The sequence below is a fragment of the Sphaerodactylus townsendi genome, linkage group LG13 (assembly GCF_021028975.2).
Source record: "Sphaerodactylus townsendi isolate TG3544 linkage group LG13, MPM_Stown_v2.3, whole genome shotgun sequence".
Lineage (NCBI taxonomy): Eukaryota > Metazoa > Chordata > Lepidosauria > Squamata > Sphaerodactylidae > Sphaerodactylus > Sphaerodactylus townsendi.
In genome coordinates this window covers 34,041,816-34,061,246 of record NC_059437.1, presented here as the reverse complement: position 1 = coordinate 34,061,246, position 19,431 = coordinate 34,041,816, and the positions used below count along the sequence as shown (strand labels likewise).

The window sequence follows — 19,431 nt, the reverse complement described above, 5'->3', positions numbered from 1 at the left end:
CCTGTTGTATTGCTAACTTCTAAGTTGCGTTGCTTCAAACTCTTTCTAAAGTTCAGCTCTCTACTACTCATTATCTTTTGACTAGCAATAAAAGCCCATTTTAGAAGGCCATAAAATGGGCTCTAGGAGGGGTGGGGGAGGGAAAGTGCTGGCCAACTCCTTCTGCTACCCCCGCTGCCTGCTACAGCCTCCCCACAACTCACTGCTCTGTGGGAGCTTGGGTGTTGGGCTGGGTGGAGGCTGGGCAAGGGGGATGCTGTTGGTGGGACCAGCATGGAATGAGTGTTGGTTGGAACACGAGACGCACTTCCAGCCAATGGGTGCATTCACTTTGTGAGTCCTGTGCACCCATTGGCTGGGGGCATCATCAGACATTCCATCCCTTAGTAAATTATGTGAAAGAATGTGTCTTTATTAGACATTCAGAGTTATGAGAGATTTCATAGTTCAAACATGTTCTCAGCTATATGCTTTATATTTACATGTTTCTTTTTGTTGAGTAAATTTTTAAAAATCTTTTCTATCTTCTTTAGTGAATCAGTTTAAGTTGTTTCAGTTAAATAGAATCTGGTCTTATTAGGTGTCAACCATTGAAGGATAAAAGGACCCAGCTGAATCCAGGTACAGAGGTAGTATACCTCTGTTTGCTAGGCACCTGTGGTGAGCAGGATGCAGCTTCCTTTCTTTGGCAGCAGGAATTCAGTTTTTGCTACTATATTTACAGACAGCTATGGTGCAGGATTATTATCCTGTATGGGAACACTAGCCATTCTTTTAATGCAATAAAAAGCCACTCTCAAATCTCCCATTAAAATGCAAATGGGTGTCATTACAAAGTTCACTCTCTGACTGGTCTACTTCAGATTTATTAGCCCACTAGGTAGTAGAAAACACTGTCCAATTACCCTCTTCCCTTGCCTTCTTTTTGCTACCAATTGCTCTTAAAAATCATTAATGGGAACATTAGAGTTTGTTAAAACTGCTTAAGGTCCCCCATGGGATTCCTGAACAGGGAACTTTACATTGGTTGCTTAATGCTTTCCAATATACAAAAGTCTTGGGGAGTTTTGAAAGCTCTTCTGGGCCCTGATGAAGGGAGAGATGGAGTCCTCCATCATAGCTAAGCACCTGCTATCACCACTCAGTGAGGAGGAAGGCAGGGAAGGAAGTACAATTGGATGCAGTTTCAAGTCTTTAGAGAAGATTTCAAAGGCTGTTGATGTGCTTCCCCGCTCCCTGAGCAGTAGCAGCTTGCTTTAAAGTGGACCTGACATTTTAGAGGACTGGCACTATGGCCAGAGTACACAGTGCATTTAATACATTTTTTTTTTTTGGGGGGGGGGGGGGGGGCACACAAAAACTGAGACACATTTTTGCTTGTTCACTACCTATTCTGACATAAGGATTCTGAGTTATGGGGCATGCCTGTGTGCAGCACATTCCAAACAGGACTATACAGCTGTAAGACACACTGCAGATGTACCCCCCACAGGTGTCAAACTCGCGGCCCTCCAGATGTTATGGACTACAGTTCCCATCATCCCCTGCCGGCATCATAACATCTGGAGGGCCGCGAGTTTGACACCTGTGACCTAGGTAATGCAAAGAGCGACACTGCCCAGCTTGCCACTTGCCCAGTTCTTTCCAGCTGTACTCCCTAAAAGGAGGGCGGTCAGTCCCCTCCATTTGGATTGTGAGAAGGTGGTGCTTGCACATATGTATGGCTATGCAAGAGTGGGCAGGGTGACTGAGCATATCTGTGACTATGTAGAAAGGGGGCACATGGGATGGGAAGAGCTGAAAAGGTAAAGGAGGATGGCCACGTCAAGGGCACCATTTCTACACTGCTATGTTTTTGCAGAACTTCCCTTCCAGAATTTTGCATTTTTCACTTGCTTCTGTTCAAAGGTCAGGAACTAAACCAAGCAGCAAACTGCCTCTGCAGGAAAAGCAGTAGAGAGCAGGGCTTTTAATTTGTTCAATACTTATTGACCTCACCTCCATTTATGGCCAGCTCCCCTTTAATGAGACAGCTTTTAAAGGGGTGCTTTGCAGACCATGAACAGCATCTAACAGAGACCTTTTAGACAAGCAGAAGCTGGCAAAAGCTGAAAAAAATTCAGAAAAGACAAGTCATTTTTAATCGCTTTCCAGGAAGAGGGTAACCACAGCTTTGGCTGAAACAGGACCCACTTCCCCCAAATCTACTACTAGAGCTTTAGAAACAATATAAAAACAAAATGCAATATAAGAAAATGGTGAAAAATCAGAGCAAATGGAAATCTTTGGGGGACTGTGTCCCATGTCAATTGTGAAGGGTCAGATATTATCTTGGGCAGGCCTATGGTCATCTGAACAACACAGACTCCTATATCGACTGAGACAAGGCCTCAGCATTGATGTTGAAGTCCCCTCAGACCGAAGACTCCAGCAGCACCTTCATTAGGCTGGGAAGACAGGCTATTAAGGCAGGGCCTTCAATCCTCTTCAACACCAGCATAGCAGAAAGGAAGGTGGCAGACAGAAGCTGGATTTAATTTGTTCCCAGTGTGATGTAGTGGTTAAGAGCAAGTGCACTCTAATCTGGAGAACCGGGTTTGATTCCCCGCTCTGCCACTTGAGCTGTGGAGGCTTATCTGGTGAATTAGATTAGCTTGTGCACTCCAACACATCCCAGCTGGGTGAAGTTGGGCTAGTCACAGTTCTTTGGAGCTCTCTCAGCCCCACCTACCTTACAGGGTGTTGTGAAAGGGAGAGGAGTTTTTAAGCCCCTTTGAGTCTCCATACAGGACAGAAAGGGAGGATATAAGTCCAACTCTTCTTCTTCTATCTCCCTTTCCCAGGACAAAAGAGAGATTCAAGGTGTTTTTTTTTTAGGGAAAAGGAATATTTCACAAGGAAGAAAAAGAGAAGTCTTCTTTAAGCCCCCTTTTTAGAATCTTCCATGTCATTTGGCTTTACAAAACCAGCAGAAGATTCACTTGCTATTGAATGTAAATCACTGAAAGGCTTTCAACTGGAGATGGCTTCTGATATAGCCAAGATGCCCTCATGGTCATTCTGTACGTTCTAGTTGCAGCCCCTTGTTGATATACCCCTGAAGTATGAACCTCCTTGGCAGGTGAGTTACCTGGTTTGACTGACTGACTTTTTGAAGAGGATAGGTCCATCTAGGTTCAACAGGTATGCATTAGGGACAGTTGGATATTGGAGAAAACAGCCCTGAAAGACAAGGTTATGCCAAATTTGGCACAATGCTATCAATTAGGGTCAACTTTGCTACTCCCTCTTGCCACGGGAGAGCAAAACGTCACTGTCTGTGTTTACAGTAGGTAAGAAACTGTCAATTTTTTGTAACCAGAACTCACCTGTTGTTGAATTTGCATCAGGAGGAGACAGGGAGATGCACTCTGTCTCTTGCTCTCTCTGTGTCTTCTTCATCCTTACTTGAGAACTGAAGGAAGGCAGGAGAGTGAGTTTGGATGGGGGCAGGGCAGTACGTGCACACAGCACAGGAGGAGCTTGGAGGTTCAGGTGAACACAGCTTCACTTTATTACAAAAATGTATATTTATATAAAGCTCTGCACTGCACAATTTGTTTGACTCAAAGTCCCCCACCCCCACCCCGCCCCCCAACAAATCAAAATCCAGCAAGGCAAGGTCTATGTGAGTTATGTTTGTGACACAGCTCTTTTTTCTGTGCAGGGTAGGCATTCATTATAGTACAAAGTTAACATTCAGTAGAAAAATGCTTGGTTCCCTTTATCATCCCCATATAAATGCAATCAATCTTTTTGCAGATGCATTTTTTAAAAGCCCTCTCTTTGTGTCATTCTGTAAAAAAACCACCCAGCAGACATTACCAAAACGCTATTGAAATCCGCACCCTTTCCAGTGCCGCCAAAATATCCTATCACCCCTCAGTTTAAGCAACTTGGCTGAGAAAACTGGAAGAGGCAGAACCCACAAGTGTTCTCTTCCACCTGGCTCTTTAAGCCAACATTGAGACAAATAAGCCATTGTTTTGCTGAATGGAACAAGCGATGCAGGATTTCGGCAGTAAGACCAAGCTCTCTGCTCAGCCAGCAGGCCAGACTTGGAGACAAGAGAATGAGTGAGAAGCTGCTGCAGGCTTGCAAGGTTCTGAGACCAGGTGTGTGGAATCCCATGGACAGTGAGGAGGGACAGCCAGCATTCTGTGCGAAGGTGAGGCAACAATGGCTGAAAGGGGACCATGGGGGCAAGAGGCTGGCTGGCAACGCAGCTGCAATGCGATGGAGCACCATCATACGTCCATGTAGTCGTCCTCTTCATCAGTATCACTCTCCAGAGAGGACTCTTGACTTGAGGTTTCCACAATCTCCAGAGCAGGCTGACAGAGGCTCTCTTTCTTCACATTTGCTGCAGATTGGGCCGAAAGAATAGCAGACTGGCCCAGAAAAGGAAATATTAAAAAAAAAAAACTTATTGACAGATCCAAAGCCCTTCCTTTTATCTAATCCTTCTGGGTCAACCAAACAGGTTTGATGCCATCTATTCAAGATCAGTTTGCCTGTAACATGTTAACCAGCCTTTCACACTTGTATTTCGGCCTTTTATATTTTCAAAGCATGTTTATGTTTAGTATTAACTACTAACCAGGACAGGATATGGAAGCTATTCTGGATTAACAAGCAGGGGGCTGCTAACATTGATGATCTTGGGCTAGGTGGTACAGAGGGAGTAATGGTGAAATCAGAACTGGATATCAGGGTGGAAGCCTGATGACCCAGCTTATACGAAAGCCCTCAAATAGAGTTCCCAACCGCTATTCTCACCCCTCAAATAGAGTTCCCAACCACTATTCTCACCTCCAGGAAAACAGCTGGATTCCAATTACATGTGCCTTTCATGGGTTTGAGAAAGCATGCCCAATAAAATAGCAGCCAGGCACTACACACTGCAGCCACATGTGCCCAGAGCGGCAGCACATTAGGCATGACACTGTCTAAGATGTTCAGGTTTAAAGTGACAGCTTAGCAACCACCACATAAACAATGCCTTAAGGTAAGTTATAGAGACTAATCCCAAAGAAAGGAACCCACATGAGACTCTGAAGACAGAAATGCTATTCATTCAGAACATATACTTCCTTCCCTGGCGGCAGTCAACGGCAGCTAGCATCATGACATGGCAGACAAGTCCTGGCGCACTTTTTAAAAAGGCCTATTAGTAGACAACAGCACCCAGAGGAAAGTCTTATGGGCGATACCCTGCCTCCCTTTATCTCCCCTGCATACAGTTTGCTACAAGTGGATCAGAACCTCTCCCAGTAGGCTCCTTTAAGTCTCTGCACATCTATTGCTTCAGGAAAATGTTACTGCAGTCAACCACTGGACAGCAAAACACTATTTGGCAGAGCCCTAAAAAAGAAGATGACTCCTTAGGCTCCATTTCAAAGAGCACATTTAGAAAAGAACAGACCACTCATGCTGCGAGTTTGCTTTTGAAGTACCTTTAGCTTTTGCTTGGTTTCTTCTGAAATGCTGCCCTTGGGAGATAGCAGAGTAGGAGTTGGTGGGGTGACGGTGATCTCAGGTGGGAATTTGGTGATGGACGACGGGATGAAAAGCTTTGGCATGTTAGCCAAAATGCGTGATTTTGCTCGGCTGCTGTCAACCTTGCTTTGTTGGCTTTCCAACAGCTGTGGGTCTGTCTTGGAACCAGATGCTAAGAAAAAGAGCAAATAAATTTAAAAATCATATATGTGGAGACCCATATAGCACAGATAACCATTAGAAATACCATCTACGTATATATATAAAACTGCACATTAAATCACAGAAATAAAACGCCCACAAAATGTTTACACAGCAAAACACTACCGGGAGGCACAGAAAGGCTTCCTGCTCGTCAATATCTATAATAAGCCACAGGCAGAGTTTTTGCAGCGTTAGAATATTACAAATCAACAAACCAAACTGCCCCACAGCAGAGATCCTCCTTACCTTGGCTACAGACCTGTCCTGAGCTTGCACTGGTTGCTGACTCCAGTGTCACTTGCCAATGAGCAGGATGGGATGAGGAGGCAACGGTTGCCATCTTCATCTGCTGGCAAAGGCAAGATTCTTGCTGCTGAAAGCCAAGCCCTTCCAAAGGCCGGTCCATCTTCCCTTCTTCCTCCTCTGCACAAACAAGATGAGCCACAAATGAAGGCTTTCTTTGCTCTTTAAGGACAGGGAGTGCTGCTCGGAAGTGAAACCTAGGGGGAATGTCACACTTGGGAAGAGCTTGAAGACACTTCTGACTGTGGCAGAAATCCTAAAACTTGCTAAGGCGCAAGAGCATCTAAGATCTTGGATTCCTAGAGATTCCACTAGACTGGGCTATTCATTTCCATTCCACATTGAACCACCCTGACAGACTTAGCTCCTTCTGGACAAAAGGATGATCCAGTTTGGACCAGACCTTCCATTTGCCATAGATGTTCTGAGCCACTACCATGTGCTTGATGGAGGTGGAACTATATTATATATACCTCTGACTGGCAAAAGTAGCCTCTGACATCAGAGATAGGAATTTGCACAGAATTGGAGAAATCTGCTTGACATTTTTAGAAAGGAAGGTGGCTTAGGTCCAGTTCCATTGAGCATAAAAATCTGGACATCTGGGATTTTCCCTTGACTTTATTCTTCAGTGGAAATTGGGTCCACAGCAAGTTGGATAGAGGCTAAGGTCTACTTCACCTTCTTGTTACCACAAGAAATTCTGCACATGTTCTGAGGAACCAGCTACAGCATGGGTAACATGCTTGTCACTGTTAGTTCAACTGAACTGCTTTTCATTTGAATATCTCTGTGCTCCTGTTGTGAGTGTCCCCCCCGCCATATTTTGTTTCGCCTTTTCCCCACCCCTTTTTTAAATCCAACCACTCATTTCCTTTTTTCTTTCTCTTTTACAATAATCCTTTTCATAAAGACCTTTTTCTAGCTTCACTTAGTACAATCTTTTTCTCTGGGACACTCCCCTATGTGCTAGGCTGCATGGATGCTATCAGGTTGATTATAAGTTATTTTGTTATTGCTCTAGTACTGCTCTGGAAGACTGCCTTCTCAGTGAGTCAGCCTAGAGGTTCTCAGGAGGTCCTAGGCAGTGTCAGCTGGTTACCAGGATACTTTCCAGGAAATCCTTGGTCTAAGGCAGTTTTCAGCAAGGAAAGGCATCATTTCCACCTTCCTATAGTAACAAGGACCTCTTGCAGAAGGTTTAAACATTGATGTTTGTTCAGTTCAGTAGTGCAGTATGTAAAAAGCTCTTCAATCTAATATAGCAATGTCGCACAAGCATCAGCTTCTCAGATTCAGCAGATAGTTGCAGCTCTAGTAGCGAATGTTGGCCTGAGATAAGGGAGTTGGACTAATGCCTCATTACACAGACCAAGATACCAAATACTGAACACAAGATAAGGGCAATTACTTCTTCTATTGTTCACCTTGGGGGACAGCCTAGTTTTAAAAGCCTATGGAGACTCTCCTCAAAAGAACAGCTTTAGCCATGATCTGTCAGTATTACAGCATCAGATGAAGATGTGAGCTTTAGTAGTGAAAATACTGAGTTATTGGCAAGACTGGTCTTCTAGTCCACTGGTAAGACCTTCCAAGAGCATGCATGCTTCTCCCGAGGCAGTAATATATTGAAATGCAAGTAATATATTGAAATGCAAGTGTTGACCAGGTAGCAATATGTTAATGACTAAGGTGGCAGTTCAGACTATTGCCAGGATTGCCTGGCACAAGCTCTCTTGCAACGTCAACCTCACAATTAGCCAGAACCAGGCAGCAGATTCTGGAACACCAGTAAAGGGCAGCAAATCATATATGCTTAGTTTATTGTATTTTTGTATTTTTACCAGAGGAGTGGGGGGAAATGTGTGACCATTCTACCCCAGACACCAAAAAGTCTTGGGCCCTCTCTGCTCTTTTGCAATATGCTATCCTGAATGCTGTCCAACTGCTAAGAGTTATATATTCCACTTCAGGTTCGAGACTTCCTACTGGGCATCCTGGGATCTTACTGGTGGTTTGTGAAAATCTAAACAAGGATTGAGGGGCAGTATATAATGAAGAACAAGCTGCTTTCTGCTTTTTATCCATTCTGAGAGATGGAGTTATACCCCATGCAAGCCTTTTCTTGATTAGTTACTTGGCCTGATTGTTAATGATGTAGTTTAACCAGACTTGCTGTGCTCTGATTGAGTCACATTCCCCAATAGGATGCAGCTGTCCCAACACTGAGCCACAGACCATCTTTTCTTCTCCCCAGTCACTGGATATTAAAGTGAAATATATGGTCGAAGATTTTCACAGCCAGAATCAACTGTCTGTTATGCGTTTTCTGACCGTGTGGATGTGATCAGGAAGCTTTTGTTTCTAATGTTTCTCCTGCATCTACGACTGGCATCTTCAGAGGTATGTCACTGCGAGATGTGTTTCTCTCTGAGCAACGGACACATCCCTCTATGACATATATCTGAAGATGCCAGTCATAGATGTGCCGTTAGGAGAAAGACTACCAGACCACAGCCACACAACCTGGAAAATCCACAGCAGCTAAATAAAGTAAAATTTATTGGGAAGTCCCTGTGTAGATCTAGTTTTCTGTAATCTGTTAGGTGAAAAGTAAGTGTTTGCATCGGCTCTCTCTTTCTCTGAGGTCTGTCAATGGGGGCATGTTGGGGCATGTTGGGAAGTTCTTCAGAGGCCAAAAAGCAGGATTAAAAAATTAATACATTTCATGTGACTTTATGTTTCATGTGCATTTCCTTAACATGGCAGGTTCCCAGCTACAGATTTGGAGTTGGCTTTTGTTTTTTCCTAGTCCTTAAAATACAAAACAAAACTCTAAAAACACAGGCAAACTGGATATCCTCCAGAAGCTTAGGTCACCTAAGCCAGGGTCTTAGCTGTGAAGAGAAGAATTTCCCCTTGAAGACCAGCTGTTTTCCCTGTTGAGGAGGACACTTCGTTCTCAGCTCCCATCCATGCTAGACAATCTCTCACACAAAACATTTCATATCAAAGTTTAAATGTGTAATTTCAATGGGACTGGGTTATGCTGGCTGCCCAACCATCTACCTTCTTCCTGAAGGTTGCCCTTTTCTGCAGTAGTGAGAAATATACTCTGAGCAGGGAATGCCCCCATGTTTCAGTACTAAGGAAGGCTCATCAAATAGACAACAGCTTCATAGGTTGGACTGGCAGTCTTTGTTTCTGTATCATATTATCTGCTGGATGCCTGCTCCCCAGGGACCTCTTTCTTAGAGGTAATATACACCACTCATAAAGTTTCTCCACATTTCCCAGTATAAAATATGTGTATGGGCAGGGACTTCAATCTGAGTTTAAATATCATGTGGGAAAGCTATTCAAAATAAAAAATACAGAAATATCCTTTTAACCCAGGAAGGATGTGGGACTTCCAGAGCAAACGGTACTGCAGCCTAAGCAATTAATTCATCAAAAAGGTGTACACCAGAATGAGAAGTCAACACAAAACTCCTCTGCCTGAAAAGCTTCTACGACTGTTCCCACAGGCCTGGGTACAAGAGCCCAAATTGGGCCAACCATCTGCTATTTAAGCAAACATTCCATCAAACACTTTCCTTGGGGGTTTGGAGCCCAAATCTCAGGAATTGTTTTTTGAGAGTCGAAAGGAATTTGGAGCTTCATTTTTAACTGTTGCTCCAAAAGGTTTTCAGCAATCACTGGCATCAAAAGGGTTCTAAACCACTATCCCAAAATTAATTATAAATCCTATTCCCCAAATGGTACGACCTGCCAAACCTCCCCGTAAAACAAACAGTGGGACAAATATGTACAAAACCTTCAAAATTATAGCAATCAAACCCTCCTCAAAACAGACTTGTCAACATACACTGCTCATTTTTGTAAATGCCTGGCTGACAGCTGTCAGACTTTTCTTTAAAGCAGACCCATGAACAAAGAAAATAATTGCTTGATAAGAAAAGGCATTTCATACCTTTCAATATCTTCCTGCTTTAGATAGGAAGAAACAGACTGAAAACAACTCTGCACCAACAGCCCACTTTCAGCTTTGCTTTGCAACCTCTTCCCACTTGTTGCCAGGGCAACCAGGGTTTGCAGATGCCGACAGCGCCTAAGTTCACGACTTCATCGGTTGGTGGTTAATATTCTCACTGATTCGCCTTGTGTATCACACGTATCAAGCACATGCAGATTATGTAACTTTGGCAAGCTCTCCTTCTGCAAATGATAAGCCACCTGGGCAGCATCTTCCCTTCAGTGGTTCACAGGGATCCACCGTCAGTGCCCAGTCTTCATTTAATCAGCAACATTCCACAGTAACAAATGTTCTCTAAAGCCGACTAGGGTCATCAGCTGGATGTCAGACTCCTTTGATTTTATATTGATGCTAATTCCTGTAGGATGCGGGGGTCCAGATGCTCACATCCTGAACAGCTAGATTTTTCAGGGCAAAATCACCATTTTGCCTCTGTACATTTTCAGCTAGCCATCAGCTGTCAGAAGCAAACTGTAGAATCTACACGTCCTCATACATGAAGTTACCATTTCCCCCACTGATAAAAAATATCAGCTTCCACATCCCACAGTAGATTTGCTGCTTAGGTTTGCATGGACTTGATGTTTCATCATTTTTAAACCTTGATTTCAGTATTTTGGCAGGCACTCTGAAGTGCTCCGTTCATGAGACATTATCTAGTCAGTTACAGACTGTGAGTGGATACTGAAATGTGCACTGACTTTTTATCAGAGCTGGAGTAAGGGGGAACTGCGCCCGGGCACACGTACGCCTCTGCCACACCCCCGCACTGGCGCGCACCCAGTGGGTCCCCCCCTGCCTTCTTGGCGCTATGCCACTGCTTTTTATGCCACCGAATGGTGGGTTTTGCACAAGGAATCTGCTGCATGATGGAGGCAAATGTGTGTCACCTCAAGATTTCTTGTGCAGATGTTTTTCTTTAAGTCCCATTTTTTTAAATTCTCCCTGTGGCAACAGAGACCACTTCTAGCATGAATTTAATTTTGCTTTGCAGTCAGAGTGGGCAGATTTGCCAATGAGCACAGCTTTGCCCTGGACTCTTCCCTCTGCCCACAGGGGGTACACCTAGTCTCCCACCCTGCACAACTCCCTTGCGCTGCTTTGCATGCTTCCCCATTGCCCTCCCCCCTGTTGCCGACTCCTTCTGACTTCTCTAAATGCTTGTATTGATACAGTCAGTTGGCTTTAACAAAGGAACAGCACAAGTGTCTCTGGCTCCACCCTACCTCCCACAGTATGTTTCTGCCTTCCCCAATGATTGGGAGGGCATTTTAAAAACAAGTCTCTCTCTCTCTTGCAGCAGCAGCAAGAGAGAGTGAGTGAGAGCGTGTGTGTGTGGGTGGGGGGGGGGAAGGGAGGGGAAGAGAATACCAGTGAGATCTGTGACTTTAAGGCTGTTGATGGGCAAAACTAAGAGAAGCAGCACAAGGAGAGGGTGGTTGAGACTTCAGCTGTGGGACACAAACACAAGCCCACTGCACAGAGAAGAGTCCCAGAGTCAGCATTTTCTGCGTAATCAACCAATGATTTGTTTAAAATGCAATCCAAAGCTCATACCGTGTTTTCCTCATACCAGGTCTTATATTAATTTTTGCTCCAAAAGATGTGTTAGGGCTTATTTTCAGGGGATGCCTTATTTTTTTCCATGATTTTGCTTATATTGGGCTTATATTTCAAGCATCCCAAAATCCCACAAACTCATGCTAGGGCTTATTTTTGGGGTAGGTCTTATTTCCGGGGAAACAGGGTATGTATTAAGAATTAGCTTACCAAGTGCAAGGCAGGGCACAGCAGGAGCCTTCTCTATGCTCTCTGCCACCATCTGTGCCTGTGGTGGCAGCAACACAGCTGCAGATGAGGAAGGAGAGGCTGTCTTCGGCTTCAATGGCAAGTCAGTCAGCCTCAAAAAGTTCTCTGAAGTCAGACAGTCAGGGTTCACTGAAGAAGGGAGACTCAGTGATATGGGAGCTACTGGGAAGAAGCTCTCTCTGCTGTCCTTGGTAGGCTTTGGAGTGGTGGGTGTTTCCCCTGTGGACTAGAGTGGAAAAGAGCAAACACTGTAAGAAATAAACAGAGGCACTGGTAGCCATTGCAAATAGTAGCCTTTGTGAAACAGGAACGTTCTGTTAATTAAGATATGTATTTCCTGCCTTTGCATTATCTGTGATGGCTCAAAATAGCGGAATATGTACTGCACAAAGAATTTAACACATTATTACTAAACAACCAAGTACAGACATATTTGCAAGGCTCAACAGTTAGAAGTCCACCAAAGCCCTTCTTCAATAGGATAGTTTTGTAGCGCCTCTGAAACCATACAAGCGTGGGGCTCAGGGGTGGAGCCCGCCCCAGGTGTAGTGAGGAAGCACCCAGAGGTCTCAAGCCACCGTTTCCCCCTGGTACGCCTCTGATCAGATGCACTTAGATGCTGACCATCTGTGTATCAGAGAGAGAATCCTATTATAGGGCTATGATGAAAGGAACAATAACTATAAAGAGCTGCAGAAACAGATCAGAGTCTGATAAAAAAGGAAAATGGGCTCAAACCATGCAGGGAAAGAAAAGTCAAGCAAAACCACTTGACTGAGAACTCAAGATATACGTGGCCTCCCTCTTCAGAAGCAGACACCGCAGCTCTTGTGTGTGATTATTCATTCAATAGCCTAAGAAACTGGCAGTCTCAAGGAGGCTCAAGACTTACTTGCTTTTGTGCTGATGCTCCAATGTGCACCTGGCAGAACTTGACTGCCTGTTCCAAGGCTGCTTCTTCATCGACCTGAAGGAAGAAACCAATGCAGGTACAAAAGCACTCAAGGCTTTGGAAAAAGCCCGCTTTGACCCAACAGCAATGACTGCTTATTGGCACTGGCACACTTCACAGTCATTTTCATAGCCATTTAAACATGTCAAATGAATCCCCTGAGAATCACAAATGCTCCAAGCAGGCCAAAGGATCATCTGCTCTACAATTTAGGTCCTGAAATTACAGGACAGAATTTAGACCAAAGCTGAAAATGGCAATAGTTTACTAGGGACCCACACCTTATGATTTATTTGGAACACGTTAGATGAGGGCAGTGAGCATGCACAGCCTTAAAACTCTGGAAGAAAGTTCCATCCATGTTTTCTGCAATTCTGTTTGTGGTATTGTAGAAAGGCCAAAAAGAATTCAGGAGCCAAGGACAATGGACTGGGAGGACACAGATCTCCCGCCCTGCAGGTGATATCTGTCACTATTCCATCGCTGGTGAATGAATTCATGAAGCAACCTTGGTACCACAAACAATTAACTGAAGCACTATGTCTAGTTCCATCTACTACTGCACCAATAATGAATTCAGAACCTAGAAGAAAATGGCTTACCTGTTTAATTAGCATATAAGTCTTGGACATGATCTTTTCAATCTTGCCCAGGTCATAAGACATGACCTTTTGACCCTGCTGCCACACCCGGTAAGCATCCAGAAGCAGAGTCTTCCCTGACTCTGCATCAGTCGCCAGTTTTCTCTTTCTGCTTGGTCTCTGGATGACCTCCTCTGCTGGAACTGCTGGCATTCGGACCTTCACTGCCTCCTGCTGCTGATGCTTAGAACTGATGCTCAAGTCCTCCAGTGAAAGTTCCGGAGTCCGGGTCTCAGAGGTTTTGTCCTTGGAGATCCTGCCAGCTATCATTCGAGCTGACTCGGTGCATTTAAAGGAAGAATCCATTTTTTCAGGGTCATTGGAATACCCATCAAAATCCATGGGCTCAGTTGAGCCCGGTCGAGACGTCTCCTTCATTTCTTTGTCACCTTTATTCTCTTGTTCCACAGTGTCCATAGCAGTGAGAGGCTGCCCCTGGGTTACTTCTTTTATCCCATTTTCGGCACCACATGCCGCCACGCCCCCGTCAGGCAAAGCTGTCTTCTTGGGGAGGCTCTCATGTCCTTCTTCAGAACTAGTTTTGTTAGAGACATCCGTTGTCATCCTTCCCCCCAAAAGGCTGCAGTGCTCAGAATCTTGATCTTCTGAAACCTTAAAAGTAAAACGTCTTAGTTGTCCTGAAATACGAAGGCATCCCCTCTGATTTTGCAAAAGCTTAAGGCAGGATCTTACCTCTGTGAACTCATTCAGCATGTCCTCCAGCACTGTCACTGTAAGAACAAAGGCGCGCTGGGCAAGAACCTGGCGATCTGCATCTCGCAAGTATTTCCTGCAGCACAGCAAAAAGGAATTAAATCACACCACTCACCTACAATTTAAAACACACCAAAAAAAGGGAAAACAAAAAATGCAACATATCTAAATATTTGGAATCTTTCTGTACATTTTCCTACAGTCAATAGAAAAGTCCCCTTTTCAAACACAAAGAAAAATACATAAAACCAGATCTCTCAGTTAGGAAGAAGGCAAGAATACAAAGCTGATGCTTATCCTTTTACCAAGACTGTAACTTTACCCCTACTGATGCTCTGATCAGGTCCTAGATAAAACAGGTACCACTCAAAATTTGTGGAAATTAAACTGGTCTGCACTGAATAGTCTCCAAATACCCTGTTTAAGTGGTTGGAGGAGATTCCTACTTTCCTTTAACCACATAATCACTTGTGAAGTTAACTGGAGAGAATCTGACCGAGATCCTCAATGGGTATGGCATTTCTTTTTTGGCCATCTAGTCACAGTTGACTTGTTGCGACCCCACAGGGTTTTCAAGGCAAGAGACATTCAGAGATAGTTTGCCACTGCCTGCCTCCATGTCATGACCCTGGAAGTCTTCAATTCAAACATCAGCCAGGGCTGATTCTGCTCCATTTTTGAGATTTGAAGAAATTAAGCTACTCTAGGTCTATTCGGATCAGGTCGGATATGGCACACTGGCAAAGAATTTCTAGCTGCACAGGTTAAATCCTTCCTCACTGCCCTCCCCCAACAATTAATGGGACGAGAATCAGGATGCTCCTGGTACAAGAACATTCCTTCAGGCATAACTTGCACCTAACCAGCTGAACCACGACAACACAAAAGTTCAAAGTTTAATTCTGATTAAGGCTCATGGCTACCTACAAAAGACTTGTTTTTGCTCAAACGGAACAAAACCATGAGATGTGTTTTTCCCATATTTTTTTCCTCAGAGAAAGAAGATTCAGCACAAAGTTTATTTGAATTTTCCCCCAAGAAGAGAATAAAACCCATTCAAAGCCAGTAGAATTCTTTTGGCGAATTCACTCAGAAGCAGCAGATGTTTCCATTATTTATATGAGGCACATATTAAGCAATATTTCAACATCAACTAGAAAGCCATAAATAATAATATTTTAATTTTGAAACACAGATATGGGTATTTAAATTTCTCTATGTGCTGGCATTTTTAACTTCCAGTAAAAGAGAGTTCTGTATTATCAACTGCAAAGCGAAGCACTAACTTATTTTCAAATGTGCAGAGCAAGGTGGGAATTTCCTGCCAATTTCAGAATGCAGTTTTTCAAGATATTTACCCCGTTTCTGATAAATAGGCCCTGTTACTTCAACTGAACAATGCACTTCAAGACTTTTGTCTCAGCTTGATTCTCTGGTCTAAAATTGAGACAAATTTTCCAACCATTCTTGCAATGGAAAATCTTTGTAGGGCTTGGAGGGGTGTGTGTGTTTTCTTGGATAGAAGCACCAAATTTACTGTGTTGTTGCAGGTGTCTCTTCTTACAGGTGTCTCTTCTTACAAGTGTCCCCAAGTTTAGTTCAGTTTGGGTCAGGGGGCAAAATTTTATAGACACCCAGTTTGCCATTTGGGGGCCCATAAAATTGGACTCTCTGACCCAATCTGCACCAAATATGGGAGTTCTCATAAGGAGAGGCACCTGCAGCTCCTCTGAAAATTTTGTACTTCTACCTTGAACAACAGCCCCCTCTCAGGTCCCACAAAATTTTCCCATAGGATAATATGGAGCCTTTCCCTTTAAAAGTGTAAGGTATGACTCCAATGGTAGTTAATAACAAAACTTTGTGGCGCTTGCAGGACAGGCTAATTTTTAAGATAGATGTGCCAGATTTGCAGCACAGTTGATTGCACCCCTCCTAAGAAGAACTTAATTTGATGATACTGGAAATGATGGAGAATGTATGGGGGAACCCTATCTAGGGCCCATAAAATTGGACTCCTTCACCCACTATTCACCCAAACTTGAGGACTCTTGTAAGGTGAGTCACCTGCAGCTATGGTGTAAATTTGGTGGCTCAACTTCAAAAAACCGCCCCCCAGAGCTCCGTAAAGATAATAGACCTGAAAAAGGCAAAACTATCTGAAATTTGTTTTGGTTTACTTGGTTTTGCAAATAGCTTTACTGTATGTTGCAGCCTGGCTGGAGGAGAGCGAGTCCAACTCCTTAAACATTCATTTGAAAAAGCAGCAGGAATCAAGGTCAGGGGCGTGCAATCAGATATGCCAAAATTCTATTCGTTTCCTTCATTCCAAACTCAAAATTGCTCTGTCAGCCATGCTGTGATTACAGAGGTCTGAAGTGACTTGGCCACAGCGCTGCAGAGGGCAGAGAAGTGGCATAAGCTTCGCTGCAGCTGATCACGAGATCTTTTTAACTAAAGGAAATCCTTGAGAATTCAGCAGCTTGACAAGCGCTGCTCACAATTTCCACTCAACAATGGAAATGAATGCACAGCTGGAATTAGAAGTTACAGTCCAAGCCACAGCCATGCTAAGTGAGCTGCATAATAAAGAACCTGAAAAACCTGGAATCATCCAGCAACAAATCAAAAGGTTTTCCAACAGGCACAAACAGAGCCTGTAAGAGACAGATGAAGCAGAAGGAAAGGATGGTCAGGCCACCCAGTCAGCTGAATATTCCTTTCAAGGGCAGCTGCATTATAGTCTTAGGAGGGTAGCAGCATTCCTTGAGGAGTCAGTAATGCCAAATCTCTATGATCAATTATTCGAAGGAGAATCGTGACAATCTGGATGGCAACAGCTAAAGATTTATTGATTTGGACTAGGTTTTAATAATACTTTTCAATAAAAAGTAAGCAAAAAAAAGGGATGCATCTCTAAAATAAAACTAATGGAAACATTCCAATTTAAATAATCTAGCAATTTCAGACAACAGAGATAATACCAAACAATACCAAATAACTCATCCCAAAGGCAGACAAATCCTGAAAAGCCCTGCTCACACACACACAAAAGTAACCCAACAAAAATGAAACTCCAGGAAAAGGAGTTATCACAAGTCTGGGCAGAGGCTGAAAAGGCCCTGCTCCTAGTAGATCTTATGGCCACAAAATTCAGTACTCTGAGCATGGACTCAATAGCAAACATTTATGCTTGGGAGGAGACATATAGGAGACCGCACTTTTTCAGATACTCTAGGGTCAAACTCTTTAGGTGAAAGTGAGCATCTTCAATTGGACCTGGAAACATGTTGTCAACCAACAAAGCTGCTGAAAAACAGTTGCATTGTGTTCCAGTTTCCTAGAAAGACAAGATGAAGCATTTTGAACCAATTCAAATCTATGGACCGTCATGAAGGGAATCCTCACATACAGCACATTTTTGTGTGCTGTCAAGTAACAGCTGATGTATGACAACCCCGTAAGGTTTTTAAGGCAAGAGATGTTCAGAGGTGGTTTGCTACTGCCTGCCTCCACATTATGACCCTGGTATTTCTTGGAAGCCCCCCATCCAAATACTAACCAGAGCTGACCTTGCTTAGCTTCTAAGATCTGAAGAAATCAGGTTACCTTGGGGCTACCCAGGTCAGAGCACATTACAGCAGTTTAATCACTAAATTAAGCATGAGAATGGACAGTTCCATCTGAAAAGGCATACTGGGCCATAGGTGCTAGCAAAGATTCAGGCTTGTTGCAAGAGTATACCTAGATCACAGCCCTGGTCCTTTAGGGACAGTACAGTCTGATCCAGAAAAGTCATTTACATTGATCAATGAAGTCTATCATATCCTACACTATTAACATCTCTGTCTTATCTAAACAAAATAAATTTGTCCATTACTGATTTCAGCAGTAGTTCCGAGATCTCATGTGAACTGATGAAAAGGAGAGCAGGGTATGATCAGCTTGATCTCAACACCAGATTCTCTTGTTGGATTATTCACCCAATGGTTTAATTTGAAAATGAGAAGAAAATGAACTTTCTGGAATCCTGTAGGCCAATTTACAGAAAGCACCAAACTCCAACACTCTCTGTACACTCACACGTCTGGAATGGCATAATGACTGAAATAACACGGCGCTGAAAGTCAGTGAGAGGTCTAGAAGAATCAACAAGGTCACACTGTGACTGTCCAGGGTGACCAAATGAATTCCAGTCCTAAAATCAGATTGAAATGCATCGAGATAATCAGGCCCAACCAACAGCATCTGGAGTTTTCCTGTTTCCACCCTATCAAGTACCTTGCACCCTTCATGGAGGTAGATGACAGATCAGGAGGGATAGAAGAGTGCCAAGCTGAGCCATGGGGCAATTAGTCAGAGGGTCAGAAACAGACAACAAATCTATAGTGAATGGCAGACCAAGGTCACGATTAGGCCAGAAAGTTGCAATCCACCAGGAAATCCAGGTCAGAGGCAAGGCACAAATCAAACAGGCAAGAACAAGGATCAGCAGACCTAGCATAGGACAAATTGCTCAGGTTGGAGGGCCCAGCTTGAAGGCAGCAGCTTTATACCTCCAGGCTATTGTACCCTTCAGTTAGCTGCTCCCAACAGTTTTCATTGGATCTCTCTCAGCAGGATTGTGCTTCCTCTGCTGGCTATAAGGAGGCACTCTGGTGCAAAGAAGAATAGCAGCAACTACACACATTATAAATCCAGAAGTAGTTGCTGTAACAGTCAATAGTGATGAAATAAGTACTGGGATAGAGGCTCCAAGTAGTTCCACATTGGTGATTGGATGCTTGGACTGAAGAGGGTATTGCCACGGTTCTTGGTATAGCAAGTACTGGACCTGTGGACAAGGAGATTGTGTCAGCGGTACAGGAGCGACGAAGCCTGGAGCAAACTCTCGAACTGGTGGGTGCGCTCATAAAGGGTACATGTCAACCTGAAAAGTGTCAAGCTAAAAGTTTCAAAAGTAAGGTTAATATTTGCAATTGTGCTAGTGTGAGTCACCTAGACAGTGATGATGGAGAATAAAGGAAACCAATTTCCCCTGTCACAAACTTGTCATCTCTTAATCCTGATGGTCTTGATTCTGAAATTCTGAGAGAGTGGATTTCTGGGTCAAACATATTCTAGGCAACCATGATAAAAGACGCATCCAGTATAGAGTGGGAAGAAGTAGCTGGAGCTCCAACCAAACAATGGAGGAAAAATGGTTGCATCATTAATTCTCACCTGTACCCCTG

The 19,431-nt window shown here is 43.7% G+C and overlaps 1 protein-coding gene across 1 annotated transcript in view; it reads right to left on the bottom strand.

Annotated features, from left to right (window-relative positions):
• Positions 1-3,529: 3,529 nt before the first annotated feature.
• CABIN1 (calcineurin binding protein 1) overlaps positions 3,530-19,431 on the bottom strand; it is a 70,577-nt gene continuing 54,675 nt past the window's right edge. The window contains exons 20-26 of the mRNA XM_048513833.1: positions 14,177-14,273; positions 13,445-14,095; positions 12,783-12,857; positions 11,852-12,116; positions 5,989-6,165; positions 5,496-5,710; positions 3,530-4,430 (exon numbers count right to left, since the gene is read on the bottom strand). Coding sequence (XP_048369790.1) covers positions 4,287-4,430; positions 5,496-5,710; positions 5,989-6,165; positions 11,852-12,116; positions 12,783-12,857; positions 13,445-14,095; positions 14,177-14,273 — 1,624 coding nt within the window. The 3' untranslated portion in view covers positions 3,530-4,286. The remainder of the gene's footprint in view (positions 4,431-5,495; positions 5,711-5,988; positions 6,166-11,851; positions 12,117-12,782; positions 12,858-13,444; positions 14,096-14,176; positions 14,274-19,431) is intronic.